Genomic DNA, 23,447 nt, shown 5'->3' on the forward strand with positions numbered 1-23,447 from the left:
TCTCTGAATCTGGATGCATGTGTTGTACATAGACAAGTAACTGCCCGATATACTGAGCTTATTCATTAAGCACTTCTTGTAGGTTTTTTTTTTTTTTGCTTTTTAAATTGTAGTATTAAATTACTTTCAAAATAGTACAGTGTGGTTATGCTCTTCTCCTTTTAGGCCAGAAGACTTGAGCACATTGCAGCTGATTAGCAGCCGAACACTAAAGTTGCACTTTACCTTACACCGAGGCCTTCATCACTACGTCAATGTTATGTTTGATTACTTCCACCTCTCAGTCATCTCCGTTTTAGTCCATGCTTCGCTAGTTGCTCTTCACCAGCCTTTGATAAGGTAACTAAGATGCACGTTGATGTTGCATGTGTTTTCAAAATTAATCAGTTAATTAAATACAGTTCAGGATTGTTAATTGCTTAATGGCCTTGATCATTAAAGTAATATGCATGTAGCTGAAATATTTTAGCTGCTGTCAGCAAACAGCTATTTCGTAGCCCCTGAGTATTGTCAATTTCAGTTGGATTATATGGAAAGTTCTCTGAAGCTGATCCAAGATTCACTGGATTTACTTCAGTTTTAGTTTTCTTTGTTAGAATGAAAAACAAATAGTGGTAAATCATAGAAGTTACTTACTGGATGCAATCTTGTCCCCTAATTTTAAGTACATAATGATGAAGTGATGCAACTGGTATTTATTGAGATAGGAATCGGATTAGACAGTCAGAGCAGACTGACCATGTTCTTCTTGTAATCTTCCTTTTACAACATAGGAATTAATGTATGTGTGGGGGATGTTGTGATTGCTTCCATTAAAATATTAAGATAACGTGTGTTAAAGTAGCACAGAGTGCAGCAGTTTGCTGGTGTGATTCCAGAATTTGGTATATTTACAATTTTTCTTGTGGATAACTAAGGTAATTATAAAATATTGTCGAAGGCTTTCACGGTCAGAGTTCATTGGTTCTTGTAGGTTATCCAGGCTGTGTGACCGTGGTCATGGTATTTTCTTTCCTGACGTTTCGCCAGCAGCTGTGGCAGGCATCTTCAGAGGAGTAACACTGAAGGACCCTGTCCTTCAGTGTTACTCCTCTGAAGATGCCTGCCACAGCTGCTGGCAAAACGTCAGGAAATAAAATACCAAGACCATGGTCACACAGCCCGGATAACCTACAAGAACCGATAAGGTAATTATACTTCTGAATTCCATAAATTTGCCAAATAGAACAATTTCAGATGCCCAGTTAATTATAAATGATGCATTTTTATTTTTGTCAAAGCAGTAAAATGTGTAGCTTTGATGGGAAAGTAAGTATTGTATATATTTCATATTTTCCCCAAATCCCCTCCCCCTCAGGAAACAGGTGTTTGTTTTTGTGGCTTCAGAATTTTTGGAAATTTTACATCTCTAGTGATGCCCAGAATAGCAGTGCTGGAGCTGGGAGACCCTTATGGCCAAAGAACCATGCAGCACAGGGCTGTCCCCTTTTCTACTGGAGGGTTCCTTGGCCCTCACCCCTCAGCCTTTTGGAGGCCACAGAAGGCTTCTGAGAGAAGAGAAAGTTGAAGAAGATCCATCTCTGCAAATTCCCTATGCTCACAATTCATAAATCTAATCTTGTGTTTATTTAATCTTCAATCACTTTGGTATGTGGCAGCCACAGTAAAAAGCTTTATCTGTGTAGATTTCTATCTGTTTGAGCGCGTACAAGATGATTGTATATGTGTGCATGGCCATGTGCCGTTGACATACCATTCAAGTGACAAATCCAACTTTAGCTATTTGACCTTAGCTAAACATTGTCAAATATTTAATGGCGCTAAGAATGGCACTGTGTGGATTGTAGTTTACCTTTATTTATTTCATTGTACAGGGTGAGTATCCCTTATCCGAAAATCCAAATACTGAAATGGCAAAAAAGCCGAAGGTTTTTGAGCCTAAATGATGCTACACCTCAAAACGCAGGCATTAATCACATTATTCACAGGCTTAACACCCTGGCTCTGAGCACCGTGCCCAGCCTCTTGCATCTGCAATGCCCTGCCTGCCTCCGCAGCAGCCCCTTACGTTTGGTGGCAGCTGTGTCTTCCTGCCCCTAACAGGCGTGGGCTGGAAGCTCTTGTGGTGCTTCACAGTCTGTCTCAGGCTCAGCAGCAGCCTTGTAAATTTGGTGGTAGCCATGTCTTCCCGCCCCTAAAAGGAGAGAGCTGGAAGCTCTCACGGTGCTTCACTCTCTGCCTCAGGCTCAGCAGCAGCCCTGTAAGTACAAAATCCGAAAAAATCTGAAATATGAAACCCTTCTCATCCCAAGCATTTCCATCATTCTTGAAAGTGTGAACCATAAAACAGTAAACATAACTATATTTGTTGTTTTAAAGTTAAGTAAGCACCATTGCTACCTTCACCTGGATGGACCAGGGTAGAACAATCTCATCAGATCTTGGAAGCTAAACAGGGTTAGCCCTGGTTAGTGTTTGAATGGGAGGCCATCAAGGAATTCCAAGGTCGCTATGCAGAGGAAGGCAATGGTAAACCACCTCTGTTAATCTCTTGCCTTGAAAAGAAGAAGAGTTTATTTTTATATGCGAACTTTCTCTACCTCTTAAGGAGGAATCAAAACGGCTTACAATCACCTTCCCTTCCCCTCCCCACAACAGACACCCTGTGAGGTAGGTGAGGCTGAGAGAGCTCTAAGAAAGCTGTGACTAGCCCAAGGTCACCCAGCTGGCTTCATGTGTAGGAGTGGGGAAACCATCCCAATTCACCAGATTAGCGTCTGCTACTCATGTGGAGGAGTGGGGAATCAAACCCAGTTCCCCAGATTAGAGTCCACTGCTCCAAACCATCACTCTTAACCACTATACCACACTGGCTCTCTACAGGGTCACCATAGGTTATCTGAAGCTTGACAACACTTTACACTCATAAGCACCATGTAAAATTATTCTAAATGTCAGCAATTTTTTGTGAATTTCCATTCTAATGCTTTCACTTAAATTATTGAAATTTCACTTGCATGTCTGTGTGTGTGCAATCGGTTTTGCCAAAAATCAAGTATGCAACTAATATGGAGTTTTAGGTATTTTATATTTCTGTAGGAGGATCCAAGGTTCTGTGAAATCTCCCTGAATTGGAGCATCCCTATTCTTTTCTTTGGCAAGTTCCCCTCCCCTGTCAAGATAGCCTTTAGTTGTTTATGCATGGGTACTTTAACTGAAGCTCGCCCCTGGTCTGTGGCATGAGTTTTCTGTCCATTAGAAATGACCTTGCGCCCATCCCTGGCAAATCCTGGGTCTTCCTTTTGCTGTCATAACCCGATTATTCAATCTCTCCTGAGATGAACCCGAGTGAAATCTCCATGCATAAGCCAAAGCGTGGGACATGGAAGCTTGTGGGGGGGGGGGGGTGACTTTTTCTCCCAGTAAGCACCACAGCCAATTACAAAGCAGTACTTCAAGGGGCGGGGACTCAAATGCTTCCTGCTTTCTTGGAGTTCTTGCTGAGCAGACTCATACAAGAAAGGATTGTAAAATGAATCCTGGATTTCTCCCTCCCCCCCCCCAATTCCTTTTAGAGAGCTCCGTTTTTTTTTCTTTTTCCAAAACTTTTTAACATGGCACTTGGGTTTCCATGGGGGGAGGGGAACTGGAAGTTTAGTAAGCACTACAGCCAATTACAAAGTAGCATTTTCAAGGGGTGGGGAGATGCTTCCGGGTTAGAGCTTGGTGACTTGTGCTGGTGCATAGCATTTATAGCATTTGCAATGTAAAAGTATGAGATGAGCCAGCATCGAGCCCCAGGTAAAACTCCCGTGCATGATCGACTTTATGTCTGGAATAGAAATAATATGTCATATATCTCTTTTGATCTGTGATCCTTGCACTTAGCACAAAGTTAGACAAAAGCTGATATAGTTTTATCACTCCACTGATACTCAGAATGCATTCCTGAGGGGAGGGCTGAAGCTCCATAGGAGCCTGTTTAACCCAGGATAACAGGCGCTTATGCTGTCCCAGGCGGCACACATGTAGAAGCTGGGAAGCCTCTGAGGAGGCAGTGTGGCTGTGCTGCTCCCAGCCGCCGTGGATCTACTCCCTCCCTCCCTCCCTCCCAGGAATGGGCTGCCCGTCTTGAATTTCCTCTGAGTTTTATCTTACCTTTAGCAGTGGTTCTCATACTGTGGGTCATCACCGAACAGTGGATTGCATATCTCTCACAGGTGTGTTACAAGACCAGGGGGAAGTATTTATTTATTTTGTTTATTATGTTATTTACAGTCCACCCTTGTGACGGGCTTAAAGCTGATTACACATAGGAGGAGGAACAAGGTGAACTGAGAGAGGAGTCTGGGAATCTCAGTGGCCAACTTGGGTTGCCTCTGCAGAATGTATAAAATGGTCATGAAGTCCAGCTGTTACATCTTTAATACTGAACTTTTTAGGGTGGGGAGAGGGAAAGTAGCATGGAATTACTTTGTAAGTGGGTCCAAAAAATGACAGTATGTTCAGAAATGGAACTCATTTTAAACAGTTTGAGAGCCATTGATCTATAATGTTAATTGTTTTCTATGGGCATCTTTTATAAACGATGAACAGAAAGATGCCAAGAGTAAAATGAGACTTGATTAAGAGCATCATTCTATTAGTTAAACATCCACACCATGTGGGTGTGCATGTTTAACATTACGACACCACTGACTGTTCCTTTCCCCTCCTGTCTTTGTATGTGTAGCAATAGGCAGCTGTTCTCTGTGAATTCCATTATTCACGCTTTGTGTTGCTTATTAGAAATATAGTGTTAACAACCAAAATAGAGCTAATAAATGCAAGTCCTGTAGAATGACAGGGATTCCTGTGTTAAAAGTAGAACGCTAACTGTAAACCTCTAAGGCAAAGCTTCTTGCTTTATGAATGCATCCTTTTCCCTATTCTGTCCAGTTCTGTTGTGAAATCTGTAGACTGTAACATGCTGCACAAAATTTGTAAAATTTCCAGAAATTTTGATGCCATGAGATTAAAAAAAAGGTGGGTTTGGTGTTTTTTTTGGGAGGGGTGGGGGTGGGGTGGGGGGAAGGTAAATGTTGAGAAAAATTACAATATATGCAGTATGAATGAATGAATGGTTTTATTTGCATTTAGCCACAGGCCATTACAAACATATCAAGGATACCACAGATACATAATAAAAGGAAATATTAGATTAATAAAATTCTGGATTAATAAATATACATAATAAAACTATGCTAAATTGATGCATACAAAAACAACAACAACAAAAATAATAACTAAAAATTGTGGTGGTGTCCCAATCGGCCAATGAGACCTAGCGACCATTAAAATCAGCTTGAAGGATCTGTTCCTTAGCAGCCATATTGGCCCTTATTTTCTTTGCTGCAAGAGCATACAGGGCAGTCCTATGAGAGACAAATCCATTGGTATCTTTTAACAAAAATACTAGTTTCACAGCTCTAGGACAAGTGTTTAGGCCAGAAACCAACCCGGCAAGAAATTTAGCCCTGGGTTCCACGTATAGAGGGCATAATATATGCAGTACTTTCCCATGAAATGTAAACTTTTTATGGATTTAACATTAAATGCATTATTTATAATTTAGCATATAACATTGTACTATTTGGCATATTTATGGAATTTAAAAATATAAATCTTCATTTTGTTTAAGAAGAATTGCAAGCATACCCATTACTTGAAGGCATTAACTGAGAGAACCATGACCAGGACACTATTGCTTGTCTTAATTTGTGTGATTATATTTTAATTGAATTTTATATGGATTTTGGATTTTATTTTAAATTGTATTTATTCCTGGTGTTTGCCGCCCTGAGCCCAACTTAGGTCAGGGATGGGTGGGGTAAAAATATAATAAAATTAATAAATATAAAAATTAAAAATAGATACATACATACTTGAGTAATAGTGGCAAATTGCTCAACCATGTATTACCATAGTACATGGATCATAGTTTTTTTGCCATCTGAGAGGTAAGGGGGGAAATAAAAGTTGAAGGTAGAAAAGAGATTTTTGTAGTGAATGTGTGTTATTTGGGCAGAAACACTCTCATAGTCACAGTAGTTAGGAATACCAGCATATTTGAATATTAAGTTAACCTTTATAACATTGAAAACACTGGCATCTTCAATATTGTATTATCATTAAACACATTATAGTATATTAATCATTGCTAAAGTTATTTTAAAATATTCTTGACAATGTTGTATATTTCAGCATTGTACATAAGAATTCCCATTGTGTAACACTGTAGGTTATTTTCAATTAAAATTTTCATGCGAGACAGTTTCAGTAAAGTCTTGTCTTTTTTTGTTTTAGTTATTCTAAAAGAGAAAATATTTCATACTTTCTTTCCCCTCCAGTGTTCCCCCAAATGTTCCAGTTTTTCCATTGGAAGAATTGGAAAAAAAGTCCAGCGGGGGGGAAGTCTCCTGCTCCTGAAATTTTCCAGTCCCCCCCCCCCAGGCCTTAACATCTGTAGTTGCACATAATCATAAAAAAACCAGCTGTGAAGGGCAAAATGAAAATCATTTAATTATACATTTAAACAGCTCTCCACAATAGAAGAAAGTACTAATTTCTCTGACTTTAGGAGATGATTTGTGTGCTTCCTCTTGCAATGCAGCCATTTATGCTACAGACTAGTAGGAGAAAAGGGCGACTCATTCGCTAACGGTGGATTACTGGAAGGCGAAGAATCCTCTTGTCCAGAATTTGAAACTAGGAGGATTAGCTGCTGGCTATGGTTAGTGGGCCAATGTAGATGATGAAGTGCCTCTCATGGATGATATTAGTGTTCTTGCTGTCCACGCTACCGTTGTCCTTGGCTAAGATCTTCCATCTGTTGCGGCTCTATGGTGGTGGCAGTAATGGCTTCTTCTGCCTTTGATTTCTCTCTTAGAAAATCAATGTAACTTAGTTATAGGGCTCTTCTTGATAAAGGTGATGGAAAGGTAACAAGTGATGGATATTCTTCCCTGTTTGTTCTCAGCATGTACAGTGCACTTCTTTTTCTCCAATTATGTTCATTTTTGCCTGATACAAAAGACATTGCAATATAAGGATTATGGGTTTAGATTGTCTGTGGATGTGGCAATCTTATGAAGAGAGGTGTGGTAATTTCACGACTGAGCTGGCAGTGCTGGAACGTAATGCCCAAAAGAGGGAGGAAGGTGGTACAGGGGAGTTGGCACAAGTCATATGTGTAAGTACAGCTTGCACAGCTTCTCCTTAAGACTCTATGGCTGGGCTCCATCCTCCAAAGTCAGAAGTAATTGTGTTTTCCTTGCTTTGTGTGATCCTGATAGCCATAGTTGCTATTAGTTAATGCCATACTTCCACTTTTATCCGTCATACTGCTTTTTTCCCCTCCCAGCATAAGTAACCTTAATAAGCATAAATGGAGTGCAGTATACTCTTCCCACAAATCTGATTGGTCATCCTCAGATAGCCTTAAGGTTGCTTGTATTTGTATAAAGGAAAGACACCTAATTTTTTTAACCTACGTGCAGAGGGGAAGGACACTAGATCTTTATATTTTTTGTATCATCTTATTGCAAATACAGTATATGTTTAATCGTTAACAAAATAAAGTTAATGGCTGGAATTTAAAGAGCGGGTTTAGGGATGCCTACGGAATTTTATATCTTTAACACTAGCCCAAAGCACTCTTCACTTCAGGAAGCTACCTCAATGAATGTATGAATTCCAGCCAGTGTTACAAGTTTATTCACTGGAATTTTTTGCCATTATATTTGAAATGTTTGTACATTGCTTGATGTTATCCAGGAAGCATAGAAGAATGGAATTCAGAGTGGGACCACCCTACCTAGTTGTTGTTGTTATCATCAGACATTGGTTAGCCTTTTATTTGTGTTAGTTTAACCAAAAACAGAAATATTTAGAAAATTAGATTTCTTTGTATTTTATTTTAATCAGATTATACACCGAGATACACAATTAAAGAGACAAAAGATTTATTGGCTCTGCACATATTTTTAGGTTTTTGTTTGTTTTGCTTGTGACTCCTCATACAAACTGGATTATGGTAACTGATAGCAGTGGCCTCGTATCAGTCGATTAGAATTCTACAAACGGGGACCCACAAGGAACTTGCTGGGGCAGCTGTCCAATTAGCTCTACCATTGCCTATCGCCATTACTGTCATTCTCTTCTCTCTGTTTCTGTCTCCTTTTTTTCCATATTAGTCATGGGTACTATCATTCCTCCACTCCCTGATACTGTGATTTCTTCTCTCTGTTTCTGTCTCTATTTTTCCCCATTTCAGCCATGGCTACTGTCATTCCCCCATACTGTAATTCCTTCTCTCTGTGTTTCCATCTCTTTTTCCCATTTCACCCATGCTGTCATTCCTCCCCCCGACTGCCATTCCTTCTCTCCTGCTCCTCTTCTCATCCCACCCATCTGCCTGCCTCCATTGCCTTCCAGAGTTCATGGGGGGGTGCTCCTTGCCTGCTTGCCTCTCCAGCCACTCACCCACCAGTACCTATGATTCTCCAGAGGGCCACTGTCGTCCTGGCCTTTCCTGCTATTCTGCAGCCACTTCAGCTCTCGCTGCAGATGGTGGGACTCTCTCCCCGTCTTGTCTGCTGCCTTTTCCCTGGGCCTCTCCCAACCCCTGCCTCTCTTCACCACAGCTGGTGGGCACTCCCTTGTCCTGCTGCTGCCACCTGGCTGCCTCTCCCGGCCCCTGCCTCACTGTCCCTGGAGGCTGCTGCACCACGGCTGCTTCAGCTTTGGCGGAGATCCCTCCTTCTGGCCTGTACTTCCTTCCTGCCACCTCATCTGTCCCCAGTAGCGTCTCGGCTGGTCCTCGGTTGCCATTTGACAGAGCTGGTGGTTGATGCAGGTTGTGTTCTTCCACCTGCACCCAAGGTTCCTTCCAGTCGGGCCATCTCATCTTTTCCCCCATCCAGGCTGTCAGGAGTGACAACGATAATCCCCCCCCCCATTCTGCAGTGGCTCTGCTTGAGTTGCATGATTGGCATTTCTGCGCAAGTGCAAAGACATTTATCTTTAGGTTTTGTAGTACTCCCCCAGCCTCTTTTTTATTTTTAACTTTCAGATTTTTCTGCAAGCCTGGGGTGTCCCCCAAGTTCGGAGGAAAATATTACTTAAGTGGGCCCAATCTGTGGATTTAGGCATCTATACATTTTGCTATTAGAATATACAAGTGGGAACCCACAAGGACTTGTGGGAGGCATTTTCTCCTCCCTCACCGTTTCCTCTTTCCAGTTCCTGCAAGGCCTCATAGCCTCTCCCCTTTTCCTGCTTCCTTCTCTCCTTCCTGCACAACAGCCTACCTACATTTATCTGCCCCTCTGTCTGCCACTTTCCCTCCCCTCCCAGTAGCTTCTACCTAGGAAAAAATATGGCCCAGTTGTATGGTGGTGGCCACTGGGCTAGACCCACTTGCATGGTAGGGAACCCTCAAGGACTTGTGGAGAGCACCTCAGTTTCCCCTGTATCCCACTCCCTGCAACTTTTCCCCTTCTTCTAGCAACCCCCATATCCTCTCTTCTTTCCCTGCCTTCTTCTCTCCTTCTCAGCAATTCACCAACCTACCTTTTATCTGCCTCTCACCTTTAGCTATATTTATGATTAATTTATTTCATTTATATCCCACCTTTCTCCACAGTGGGGACCAAAGCAGATTACATTAGTCACCTCTCCCCTTTTTTATCCACACAACATCCCTGTAAGGTAGGTTAGACTGAAAGTATTTGACTGGCCCTAAATCACCCAGTGAGCTTCCACAGCCAGATGGGAATTCGAACCTGCATCTCCCAGACCCTACTCTGAAGTTCTAAACTGCTTCACCTCACTGGCTTTCATAGGATGGCTGCTGTTGAACAGTAGCAAGCAGCCAGGCCTGGTTGAGTCATGCAAGTTGGGTTGATGTTTTTGCCAGGCCCAACAGAGTTCCCAACCTCCAGATGGGAGCTGGAGATCTCCTAGAATTACAACTGAACTCCAGATGACAGAGATCTGTCCTCCAGGAGAAAATGGCTGCTTTGGAGGGTGGATTCTATGGCATTATATCCGGCTGTGGCCTTTACCCTCCCCAAACTCTTCCTTCATCAGACTTCACCACAAAAACTCTAGGAGTTACCCAACCTGGAGCTGGCAATCCTAGTCAGGCCTGGCCCTAACGAGTCCTCCCTCAGTGGCCCAGATAGGCCTGCAAAGAACCCTGCCCCCTCCCCTTGCCTGTTTACTAACAGAAACCTAGCCTGGAATGCTGAGGCTGCCTAGCAACAGCCACTGGGGGAATTTATTGCTTAAATCTACAGGGGCTTCTTTTATCTTTTTGGGGGTTTTTAAACCCCCAATGTATTATTATTTTTAAAGATTTCATGTTTTCCTGCAAACCTGGGGCTTTTTTTCCCAGATTGGCAGAAAGTTCTGTCTTGCCTGTTCACAGCTCCAGTCATTGGATTTAAGTATCCTCAGATTAGGCTGACTTTGCAATTCGTATAGAGATGATCCTTGGAGGCATGCTACCATATATTTTTAATGTCAGCTGACACTAAACAATTAGGTTGGACTAGGATTTATATGCTATGCTGGTTATTCCACCCCTCCCCCAGTTGTTTCTATTTCACCTTATATTTTTATTCTGAACCTTTTAATTTTGCTCTCAAATGTTTTACAGCTTTCCTCGCCCAGTGAAGAATACTTGGCTAAACAGAAATGCACCAGCACAGAACAGAGACTCAGTAGTTCCTTCTCTTGAAAGTGTAGTATTTGGCAGCAATTACACCAAACAATTATCAGCAGATGTAAGATCATAATCCTTTTTGTCTTTTAGTTTTTGTTTATTATTTTTAGGGGGCTTGCTTGAATAAATATTTGACAATTCTTTAACACAAAAAGCATTTGTGTTGAATGGCGGTTAAGTTAAATACATTATGTACAAGGATGTAATATATTATTACTTGCTTTAAATATTGGTTGCTTTTCATGTGATAAGAGCCCCATGAGGCAAAGTGGTATGCTGCAGTACTGCAGTCAAAGGTCTGCTCATCACTTGAGTTCAATCCTGATGGAAGTCGGTTTCAGATAGCCAGCTCAAGGTTAACTCAGCCATCCTTCCTAGGTCAGTAAAATGAGTACCCAGCTTGCTGGGGGTAAAGTGAAGATGACAGGGGAAGGCAGTGACAAACTACCCTGTAAACAAAGTCTGCCTGATAGAAGTTGGGATGTGACGTCATCCCATGGGTCAGTAATGACCTGGTGCTTGCCCAGGGGGACTACCTTTACCTTTTTTTTTACCTTTTTCATGTGATAAGAAATTTTGAATTCAATATTGCCATTGCTTGTGTTAACGCTTGTGCAGCCCAATCCCATACATGTTTACACACAAGTCAATCCAGAGTTAATGAAGCTTTCTATGAAGAAAGTATATATAGAATTGTAACCTTTGGCCAAGATGCAAGCAGACTTGCATGGGGGGGCGGGGGGGGGGCAGCCAATGTTTCCTTCAAAAAGAAAGACTTCATGTACTGTGAGTGCTATTCCAGAGGGCCCAGAACTTTCGGAATGGGCTTCTTAGGAAATATGCTATAAGAAGAAGGACATTGAAAATCCCTGTGTGTTGATTCCAAGGATTTGTGAATCATTCTCACATTCCCCTTCCTCCAGCAGTTCTTTCCGACCAACCCTGGTAAAGTTGATTGCTGGGGTCACAGGTCCTAATAGCAAGGAGATGAAATTGTCCTTTCCTTCCTCTTCCATCAGCCGAATGCTAGAAGGAGAGAGTTGATGTCATTAACAGGTGGTTATTAGTTTATGCATGTCCTACGATCCTGGAAATCAACTTTACAGTGGTGGAAAAGGAATCTGGGGGAGACAGGAACATGTGAGAATCTGTGACCATCAGCTCCTTCTGCTGACAGATCTTTGAATCCAGCCTGAAGTGTGCAAAGAACATTGTAGGTCATACTTTGTACACTGGCCTATGTTTCTGAGTGTGATTTTGTTGTTGTTGTTGCTGAATTGAAATTAATATTTGTACAAATCTATTTCTAGGGCTGCAGTTTTATAATAGCAGAGCCTTTCTTGAATCATGCTTACAATCTCCACTATACACTTTGTGCCAGTTTGCTGCTTGCGTTCAAAGGATTGCATAGCTACTTCATCAGCTTATCAAAGGAGCTGCCTTCCTGTCAGAAATTGGAGCTGGGTATGTGAAACAAATGCTTCTTGCTGGGTCTATTAACACCTCCTCTTATATGTCTCTATCTCCAAAGCATGCTTCTTATGTCTTCTATTATCCTTGAATTAATTTACTGTATTATAGCATTGAAATTTTTTTAGAGTTGGGGTTACACATGAATCTGTTGTTAATATTTTAGCCTACTTTCCCCAAGGCTGATAACTGGAAATATTTCAGACAGTAAAAAATGCTGCTCTGAAATTTAATAAAGTGTGCAGTTAGATTTTTATTTTTTCTTGTACCTCTTGACTTTGGGATTTGTCCTCCAAAAAAACCAGAACCAAATCTAAAAAGCAGCATGTGTGCTGTTTCCTGGAATAATCTGTAAACACATCTGTATTGAACAGCAGGATTATATCTGCATGTAGTACAAATAAATAATGTGGCAGTACTTACTAATGAAGCACCGTGTTATCGATACTGGTTTAAACCATCTGGGTAAATCTTAAATTCAAGACTTACACGACAAAAACAGGTTTTTGGCTTAGTATTCTATGCATATTTAAAAGCTGACAGGTCTTCATGTACTAATACTAGGTACATGATACAGTACATGATACAGGGGAGAAATATGTGATTCAACATACCTGTTAATAAGAAACATATAAATTTTGGGCTTCAAGTCCAAGTATTCCAGAACAAATAGGTATTCTTGTCTGTGGACAGGACAGAAAATCTACTAAACATTAAAGTTCCTGAAGCCAGTTTTTTTTTTAAAAAAAATCTTAGTATAAAAGTTTGGGCAACTGTCATTTAGAAACTGGGGTTTTTAGAAGACCTCTTAGTGCATCATTTCCCCAGCCTGACCACTAGGTAACTTTTAAATTTGGCCATGATTAAAAAGTAGGCTGCCATTCAGTATAGAAGATCGAAGCATAAACAAAAGAGGAACTCTAGGTGTTCCTAAGATATCTCATGACTGCTCTAGATTGTGGTCTGTATGTTGAATACATACAGCATTTATTATTAATTGAAAATATTTTTTATCTTGCTTTTCTCCCTCTGTGGGAGGAGCAGCTCTCTCTGACATGTTCCTGGCTCTATGCTTCAAAATAATTGATGTTTTATAATATATAAGTATTCAATATGTTTGAATACTTTTGGATGTAATGGTGATAATTAAAAGCTCAGTCGTCATTACTAAAACCCTGTTACGTTATCTGTGCATCCATGGTCCCATTATTGGGGAAAAATATGTTTTCAATCCATATCAGTTGTTTCTGGTTGATTAAACATTAATGTAACATATAGCATTTATTAAATTAAATAGGTAAAAAAACTATACAGAATGGGGCTTAAAAACTTTTGAAAGCTCAAAATGACAAATGAGATTACAGAGAGATTATATCTACCATTCTTAAATTAGTGTCCTTTTAACAGTATTAGAGGTAATTATGGAATATGAATTCCACACAACATTTAAAGATGTAGGTAGAAATCCAAAAAGACATCCAAAAGAGCTGGGCAGAGTGTTGGGGCTTTCTTCATCATTTCTGCTGTGGCCGCTCTTACGGCCATCAAATCAGGTGCTCTGTCTTAAATGTTGCTTGCCACAGTAGTTCATTTATAGATGTCCTTTCTCCCCCATGGGAACTCAAAGCATCTTACATTGTTCTTCTCTCCTCCATTTAATCCCAACAACCTTGTGAGGCAAGTTAGGCTGAGTGTGGGTAACTGGCCAGAGGTTACCCAGCAAGCTTCCATGGTAGTAGGCATTCAAACCTGGGTCTTCCAAATTCTTTTTTTCATGAAACCAGGAAGAAAGCCCAAGCTGTAAGTGCACGTTCATATACCTGCAAGCTGATCCCTTGGATTGCAGCCATGAATCACTTGGGGGCAATTCTTTTGTTAAGTACCCTGGTTAATAAATGAGGATAACATAACTTTCAGTTGATGAAAGGCAGCAGTACTTGATAGTAGAAGTATGCTTATGCTTCTTGTGCCTCTGACCAAGTCCTAAATTTCACTCTGGCCATGAAATTATGCAGTGACTATTATTTATCAGTTCGATCCTTAGCAGTTATATCCCTCTAAACCCATTGACTCAAGTAGGCTTGTAACTCTAGGATTGTACTGTAGGACATACAATTGAAGTGCACCAGTCTAACCTTATGAATTTAATAACTTTTCACCCATAAACTCTTGAGTATTTGTTTTGTATACGCTATATTAGATTTAAAATTCATTTTCAATAAAAGGATATCCCATGAAAATTACTCTGATTAATCTAATCTAAAATGAGCCCCAAATAACAAATTGCTAATCTGTTAAGAAAAACAAACTTCAAAGTAGAAAAAAAATCTAGTGTCATTAAAAAACAACCTTATTTGCAACATATGGTGCTTCTATTGCTGATAGTTTTTATATTTTTAATATTCTACTTGTGAATATTATTTATTTACTTGTGAATATTATTAAGTTATTAGATATTCTGAGTTGGCCTATGTGTACAATGGAAGTGTTTCATTTCTTGCTTGCTGATATCAGTATTAGCTTAAATCTGTTCCTAAGAATGCTGAACACAATTTAGTCAACATTGCATGCAGGTAAGCCCGGTCAAAGCTGTTGAGGTCTACTTACATGCCACTATATACGCAGATTGACTTATGATTTATTCATACCTTGATAATGTGTGTAATATGTTGCAAGCTTTCTAAAAAAATTATTTTGATAAGAGCTTTCAAAATTGTGAGATTCAAATGGGATTTGGGGGGAAAAAGCACAACCAAATTTCGTTTAAATTTCCAGAAATCATTGCTATTCCTTTACTTTGTATTGTCTGTTTTCCCACTTGCCTTCCATTCACTTATTTCTGTGATGTACATTTTTAATTTCAAAATTAGCTTTTTAAAAGCAAAACTCAATTTTGTTAAAAGTGTGTGCATATATATTTATGCTTAAGTACCAGAAATTAGTAGCATTTGGGTGATATTGATTTAATAAAGGAAAACCTTAAGCAGGCGATGGCCTTCCAGCAACAGCCATAATGTACATCATCTCTTTATCTAGAACTTTACTAAATTCTTTTCTTTAATTTTTCTCGACTAATTGCTAGGTGAGTGATTAAACTTTCTTACTAATTTTAAGGCTAATAATAGTAATTAAAACACAGATTGGTAAAAAGGAGTGTAGTAACTAGTCATGTGTACAATCCTTATAACTAGCCAAGGCCCGCATGCAGGTCCTTTATGAACGCCTTCTCAGAAGAAAAAACCTACGAATCCAGGGAGACGCCTATCTAGGTATGTTTTTTTAAAAATGTGGGTTATTTCTATAACCCATTAGGTTTTGTTACAATAAAAGATCATCATTTTTATTGTTTGTAAAGAGTACCATTTTATTCCATGTTAAAACAGGAACAAAAAAACTTAAGGTGCCATTCAGCCCATATATAAGAGTTCAAGGAAGATGTTAAATTCAGGCTGTGTGCGGCACTATCCAGCCTTCAGTGTTGATGAAATGAACTCATTTCATTGATATTTTTTTTACTTGTGTATTATAAACCTAGAACTGATTGCAAAGCATGATCGCTTCAATTGATGGGTACAATATTAAGCATAAACGAACATTCTAAAAGCTAATATTCAGTGGGCTGGGTCTCATGATCCATCAGTAGATCTTCCTGACTCTCACTTTCCCCCAGCAGCCATTTCTGATCCTGCAAAAGTTTATTCCTGTCGGCACGGGACCAGTGGCATACTGCGAGGGGCGAAAAACAGCTCTGAAAAATGGTGTGCCCCCCCAGCACCCCCTGCTCCTCCTCAAGGAAGGGAAAGATAGGCAGCCAGACAACTACTCGACTCTATGTCTTGCATGGTTCTCCTGGGTGCCTCCATCTACCTGATGTGCGTTGCTTGCCCAGACAAGGTGCCAGCTGTGCACAACTTACAGAGGCTGTTCGCTGCCTTCCCTGGGCTGCAAGCTGCTTATGGGAACCCAACACCACTTTCCCTGGGCTGTGTGATGCTCTGCCAGTCTTGTACCCCTGGGCTGGTGGAACACCCATGGGGCGGCAGGCCATCAGCCCACAGAGACTTTGCCTGGTGGCTGTAATGGCCAATCTGCATCTGCTTGGGATCAATGTGGAGTAATAGCCACAAAGTTTGGGAGGTTGCAGTGGGGGGCGGGGGGGAAAGGAAGGGTTTGAAACTGCTCCTGTCTTCGTTTTGTGTGAGCCAACCTCTGTTGAGGGAAGAGAAAGAAGGGAACAGTTTTAGCCCCCTCCTCACTGAAGTGGTAGTAATAATAATCATCATCTTTTATTTATATCCCACCCTCCTCCGGCAATGCCTGGCTCAGGGCGGCTAACATAATGATTAAAAAACAATATATTTGGTTATAAGACAATAAAAGATTATAAAATTATAACAACGCTGAATATTTACTCTGATTAATTCAGTTTATGGTGCCTAAATAATTCCCAGCAGGGAGAGATGTTCCTACAGCGATGGCTTACCCAGACAGATAAGTTTGATACTGGGCTGTAGTTGGCTGGATCAAGTGAATCCAATGATGGTTGTTTTAAGAACAGCTTCACCACTGCCTCCTTTAGCATTCCAGGGACGACCCCTAAAGACAGGGACAGATTTATAGTATTTTCCAAGGAAGCTCATACCCCTCCCCCACTGGCCTTGACCAGCCAGGAGGGGCATGGGTCAAGGAGACAAGTGGTTGGTTTTGCAACTACAGGATCCTATCCATATTGGACTGGGAGAGGTACCTGAAATTATCTAATGTTGGACCTGAAGATGGCTATGGGGCCTCTGGTTCACTTACTGTATCACAAGTAGCTGGGAGATCGCAGCAGAGGGATAAGACTTTATCCACAGGAAAGCTTGCAAATGCCTCAATATCCAATTTACTACCATTTTGAGAGTCCCCTGAAAGGGACGTGACTGAATTTCCCTAAACAATTGTGCCGGACGAGAGCTCGCGGACACTATGGAGGATGCATAATAATCCTTAGTGGACTTTATTGCCATCTTATAGGATTTCATAAAATGTCCTATAAGATGTTCTTGCCACTTGTCGTGAGTTTGCCATCAGATTCCCTCTAGTTGTCTAAGCTCCCTGTTTTTTCTCCCTTAGCTCTGTGGTATACCACGGTGCTAATTTGAAATGGTGGTAAAGAGGACATTGGGGACAAATTCTATTGATGGCTTTGGAAAGACGGCTATGCTAATCATTCATCATCTCATCTAAAAAAACCATTGGGGGGTATCAGCTCCCCCAAAGCGTTCTGGAAACCACTTAGATCCATAAGACTCTGTGGCCGAGCATAAATCCACTCATCACCCAAACAGGGAGGGGCTGGGAGGCCCAAATGGGCCTTCAGTGCAAAGTGGTCCCACCATGGCACTATATCTATAGAGACCGAACCCAAATCCACACCCATCAAAAAGATCAAGTCCAGCATGTGGCCTGCTTGATGGATGGGACCCAATACAAGTCTTCCATCTTGCATGGCTGCTGTTGTGTGTGGTCCCACAGCCCCAGGAATAAATTTTCCTGGGCTTAGTAATGGCTGTTCGGATGAGGGTAGAACTGGGAAGATCAGGGATGGTTCCATGGATCTTGTATGATCTTTGCACTGGATCCAAGCCAATATCTTGCTTTACTTAAAAAAAATCTTTTGGAATTATCTCCCCCTCACACAGTATTTTTAGATAATTGATGATAATTCTTTTGTTACCATGCTCTTTACGAGTGGACATTAAGCCTGCCTAGATATTTTGAGGGGGCAGCTGATTCATTTCAAAGAAAGAAACATTTCTTTCTCATGAGTTCCAGTGATTCAACAAGCCTAACCATGATTGTGCCTTTTTTTTCAAGGCATGATCACTCCTTCCATACGTGGGGGGTTGACATAAGACCCACCGAGGCCCTTCTTTTCCTTTTCCCATTTTAGCATATACTGGCCTGTATCCAGGATGAAGGCTGGTTTTTGTTATCACATGCAGCCCTTCATCTGTAGTCCTAAACTGCGATCAGGCATTTAATAGAATTCCGAACAAGGTATGGGCCCTATCCTTGGAGAAAAAAGGGAAGTCTGGGCCCACCCATTCCACACAATGGCTGCTATGGTAAAAATTCACTCATGTGCAGAAAAAGGAATGTGAGGAGGGCTCCATTAAGCCCTTTGGCAGTCCCCCCTTCATATAGCTCCGCTCATGCCAGGATGGATTGTGCCTATTGTTTTTTATTCTAAGATTATTTTTAAAAGGTCAAAAATGATCACTAGATGACTGCTGTAGATAGGTACGTTAGATTTATTATGATGAGAATTGGTCTTCTATACCATTAAAATTGTATAATTCTTTGAGGAAGGAGTTTTGTTACTTTGGCATGAAATCAGTTGTCTGCTGCATTTTGAGATACAGGTAAAAATGTACATCCTGTCCACTTATCATTTTCCTAAGTAACTGAATTTGCATGGCTTGGTGTGTGACAGAAAACACGTCAGTTTTTCATTTAAGAATTCTTAGTTATATTCATTATATGAATAGGATTATCTTTTAGTAAATATTTGCATATCTTTCAGTAATTCAATATTTTAAAAGTTAGGACACGGGTCCCCAACCTTTTTGAGCCTGTGGGCACCTTTGCAGTTCCGACACAGATGATGGGCGCAACCACAAAATGGCTGCCGCAGGAGTCAGAGCCAACCACAAAATGACTGCTGCAAGCGGCAAAGCCACACACACACAGGAAACCCAAGTGCCGGGGAGAAGAGGGGGTAATTAGAAAAACACACTGGGAAAGAAGGGTGAGAGAGAATAAAACAAACACTGTGGCAGCAACTTACAGTGAAACAATGTTGTTTTAATCTGTTTAGATGATCAGACGTCCAGTGGCAAATCAGAAGCCCTACTGGCCTAACCCACTTTCTAAAAACATTTGGTGAACTGCAAGAAAGGTATCGGCAGGCGCTGTGGTACCCATCGGCACTGTCGGGGAACCCTGAGCTTATTTTTGAAAGGATCTGTAGCTGTTTCTTATTGTACACTCACTGTTGAAAATGAGAATTAGGCATGAAGATGCTTACGCCCATTCTCCGAAAGTGTACTGCCCAGAAATACATTATTCTTGCTTTGAGAGTATAGATTTGAAGTTGGAGAGGGTGGATGCTCTTGGAGAGGCTGGATGATGTTAAATCGGGCAGAAGCTGTCCTATCGCCCTGCATTTTTCCGGTACTTTGACTCGCTTATTGGCTGGCGCCTTCTCACAGAGAGGCTTACAATGAAAATAGCTTATATAAAGTCAAAATAGCATAATAAATTATAAGTGGGTGCTTGGCTTCTAATGAGCATGTACCATCTTACTGTAGCTTTAGTCCCAGCATCATGCTGGTAGATTGTTACACCTTAGTAAGGAGGGCGGGACAGAAAGCATCCATGTAGAAAGTGCATAAGTCTATGTGGTTTTCTCTATGGATCAGTGGCTGGCATTATTGGCAGCATGGCACCAAATCCAAAGTAAGCTTTAAACAAAGGTTTTGAACACAAATTAGATAAAAGAAGAGCCCTACTGGATCAGACCAGTGGTCCATGTAGTCCATCACCCTGTCTCACATAGTGGCTAACCAGTTGAAGGGCCAAAAACAGTTCATAGAGGCCCAAGAGTTGCATTGATGTTGCCTCCTGGCACTGGTATTCAGAGGTTTACTGCCTCTGAATGTGGAGGTTCCCTTAGTCCCCATGGCTAGGAGACACTGACAGACTCATCCTCCATAAATCTGTCCAGTCCCCTTTTAAAACTGTTTATACTTTTGGCCATCGCTACATCCTCTGGCAGCAAATTCCACATTTTAGTCACTCGCTGACTAAAGAAATATTTCCTTTCGTCCATCCTGAATCTTCACTTATTTCTAAAAACAGCAACAACCCAGAACTTTGTATTAAAATGTCTAGATGCCATGATGTACCATACTTTGATTTATTAGTGTCCCAAATACGAATTTTATGAAGGCTGATATCACAGCACACTCATTAAAAACTTGTTCGGCCTTGAGCCCTCGTGTCCAGTGGTAGGTAGACTTGTTGATGTAACCTATAGGTTCCCGTTTCCCAGAGCTCTCTTCTGTGCTGGTTCCACTACAGCAACTAGGCTTGTAGCTTTTGAAAAGTTTGTGTTTAGATGATAGTAATCCATGTACTAATCCACAACATACTCTGTGGATATAGTAGAAAAGAACTAGAGGCCTGTATTCGAATAACTATGCTGTGACAGCTGGGAGCCCAAAGGGGCTGCAGACGTGTCTTAGTAGACCACCTCTCTCTTCTGTATGACAAACTACATTTAAGATTGAAGGAAGTCTCAAAACAGTGTTGATATGCCAGCAGTGAGTTGGTCAGAAGAAAACTGTATTTCGCTAGGTGTACTCAAGCCCTTAGATGAGCTTTGGATCCTGCCAAAATAACTGAGAGTATCGTTATTAATTTTCTTCCCCTGTGCGCTACATTCATTCTTCTATCCACATTGGAATCTCCTTTCAGACTCCTTTATTGTGAGATTTCCTAGTACTGAACAGTTTGGAAATAATAAATGATCATTATTTGTAATTTTATTAGCAAAATTCAAGTCTTTAAAAATTGATAGCAGTACATTGCGGGAAAAACATTGTTGGAGTTATGCTGCATGCTTTTTAATTTAATTTTTTAGTTTTTCAATATTTTCCAATCCTGAATATTGCTAATCCATTAAATTTTTTGCTGCCTTCCCAATTATTTCTAAATAAAAATGTTTTATCCTTCTACACATATCCAACCTAATTTGGACTATGTGAGAAAGTTTTTATTTTTGTCTAGTGGGCTGTGTTTTTGAAGGCTGAATCAAGATATTGAAATAACTTAAAAACAAACAGGAGAATGTTTCATCAGATTTTCTTCTTGAAAGCTAATTAAAACTGCTCTCTAAAGGTTGTTTAATTTTTACTTTTTGGGGAGGGGTTGCATTAAATCAGCAGCAAACCTTATTTTCCATGTGTGTTTCAGTTTAGACAGTGCTGAGGGAAATTGATCTTGGCCATACACATGGATTATTGCTGTTATGTTTTTACTATTAGGAACATTTTTGTAATATAAAAACCTAAATTTCAGTGTGGTTAAAACTACTCTGTTAATCTTTTCTTAAGCTCTTTACTTACAACACCTTCAGTTTTTTACACTAGATTTTTAAATGTAAACTCTCTTGAATTATGCTTCCTAGTTTTGAAAAATTACATGAGTTGTACCTGTACTGGAGGCCTGCTAGTCTCTTCATGCTACCCCAGGTCTCTCAAGTTCCCTTTTGATCTGCATCCCCATCTTGGAGGGCATAAGTGGCTGGCTTGTAGAGACTGCTGCTATGACATGTACTCCTTTGTTGTCCTTAATGTCTCCTTACCACTACCCTGAAAGCATTGTCAGTCTGAATACAATCCCTCCTAAGAGGCAACCCTCAAATTCCTCTCTACTCATAGAGTTGCGTAGGCATCTCTCTAAGCATGGTCATCTACCACTTTCAGATTCAAACATTTCTCAAGTTTCTGTGCAGTATTGTCCTCTTGAATCAATCCTCACAGAATGGTCTCTGGTAACACAGCCAAGATTCTGTTATTCAAAACTGATGTTCCTTAGTTGATGGAGATCAGAAACTTCTTTCTGTACCAAAGGGAAAGGACTGATTGTTCTGCACCTCACCTAGTCAGAACACTAGTCTTGTTGCAATCAAGGTACAGATAATAAAACTGCTCTTGAGCTGAAATCATTGTATGGCTTCCAGCCATTTATGTGGAATCCTGATTCCCAATTAATCCCTTCCTTGTTCCTGAGGTGTGTTTGACACTAAACATGAGATGATTAGGTCCTAAGGTCTATGGGCTGAAGCCGTTGTGGTCAATCTTAATATTACATGAAATTGGATTGATGGACTCACATGTTGTTCTATATTTATAAAATGTATTTTAGAGTTTAGAAATGCTCACTTTATATACATCATCTATAAACTTTTTTCAGAGAACATAGATGTAGAAGCACGTCTGTCAGAACTCTGTGAAGAAATAAAGGTATCTGTTTTTCCTTGTAATGCATATTGATCTAAAATTAATGCTTTCTACCAGCTTTTTTTACAGAATTTTTTTTTTGCTGTCAAGTTGCAGCCAACTTATGGCAACCCCGTAGGGTTTTCAAGGCAAGAGACATTCAGAGGTGGTTTTCCATTACCTGCCTCTGTGTAGCAACCCTGGTATTCATTGGTGGTGTCCCACCCAAATACTGACTAGGGCTGACCCTGCTTAGCTTCTGAGAGCTGAAGAACTCTCTAAAGAAAGTGAATGGACAACAAAATGGCAATGCAATTCAACATAAGCAAGCAGAAAGTCAATACACATTGGTGCAAATATTCCAAATTGCATCTACACTGGGCTGGCTGTGACTATCCAGGAAATAACTCATGGTGGATAGCCAGACTCGGCAGCAGCGTACAGTAGACATGAAAAAGTCAAAATTCCACATTAGCGTTCTTGGAAAAGTAATTGAAAATAAAACGAGTAGAGCTTGTAGTGCAGTATTAAAATTAATTACCAACTTGAATTTTCAATAATGGTAACATAAAAATAACTATTGTGGATGTCTGGTGTAAAAAAAGCTTTTCTTTTTAGATACTATGTATATTTTTTCAAGTCACTTGTATTTGACCAGCTGAGTCTTTTGACATTCCTTAAAGTACAAGAAATTGTACATTTGGAAATAACAGAAGGACACGTTTGTATCCAACCTATAGTGCTCCCCCTCCTTTTTGTTACAGAAAATGGAAAATCCTGATGAACTGCCGGAACATATAAACATGAATCTTGCACAGCTTTGTTCACTTCTGATGGCTTTATGGGGACAGTTTCTCGAAGTTGTTACTTTGCAAGAGGAAATCTCTGCACTACTAGCACAACAGCATCATACAATGCGTGTATGTATTCGCCCTGTCACCTTGCAGCGTGTAAGAACAGAAATGTTTCGTCCAGGCAGCATTGCAATAAAGTTAGGTTCCAGGGGTGTCCAATCTTTTGGCTTCCCTGGGCAACATTGGAAGAAGAATTGTCTTGGGCCACACATAAAATATACTAACACTAATGATAGCTGATTCATAATGTTTTAAGTAAGTTTACGATTTTGTGTTGGGCTGCATTCATAGCCGTCCTGGGCTGCA

The 23,447-nt window shown here is 40.5% G+C and overlaps 1 protein-coding gene across 3 annotated transcripts in view; it reads left to right on the forward strand.

Moving 5' to 3' along the window:
* FAM135A (family with sequence similarity 135 member A) overlaps window positions 1-23,447 on the forward strand; it is a 75,043-nt gene that overhangs the window by 32,079 nt on the left and 19,517 nt on the right. The window contains exons 7-13 of one of the 3 annotated variants that reach the window (XM_056856523.1): window positions 166-339; window positions 6,653-6,772; window positions 10,703-10,829; window positions 12,079-12,232; window positions 15,430-15,507; window positions 22,262-22,311; window positions 23,052-23,207. In XM_056856523.1, the coding sequence (XP_056712501.1) occupies window positions 166-339; window positions 6,653-6,772; window positions 10,703-10,829; window positions 12,079-12,232; window positions 15,430-15,507; window positions 22,262-22,311; window positions 23,052-23,207 (859 nt within the window). The remainder of the gene's footprint in view (window positions 1-165; window positions 340-6,652; window positions 6,773-10,702; window positions 10,830-12,078; window positions 12,233-15,429; window positions 15,508-22,261; window positions 22,312-23,051; window positions 23,208-23,447) is intronic. The other 2 variants (XM_056856521.1, XM_056856522.1) reach the window with 2 other exon arrangements.

This window comes from Euleptes europaea, chromosome 10, assembly GCF_029931775.1.
Source record: "Euleptes europaea isolate rEulEur1 chromosome 10, rEulEur1.hap1, whole genome shotgun sequence".
Lineage (NCBI taxonomy): Eukaryota > Metazoa > Chordata > Lepidosauria > Squamata > Sphaerodactylidae > Euleptes > Euleptes europaea.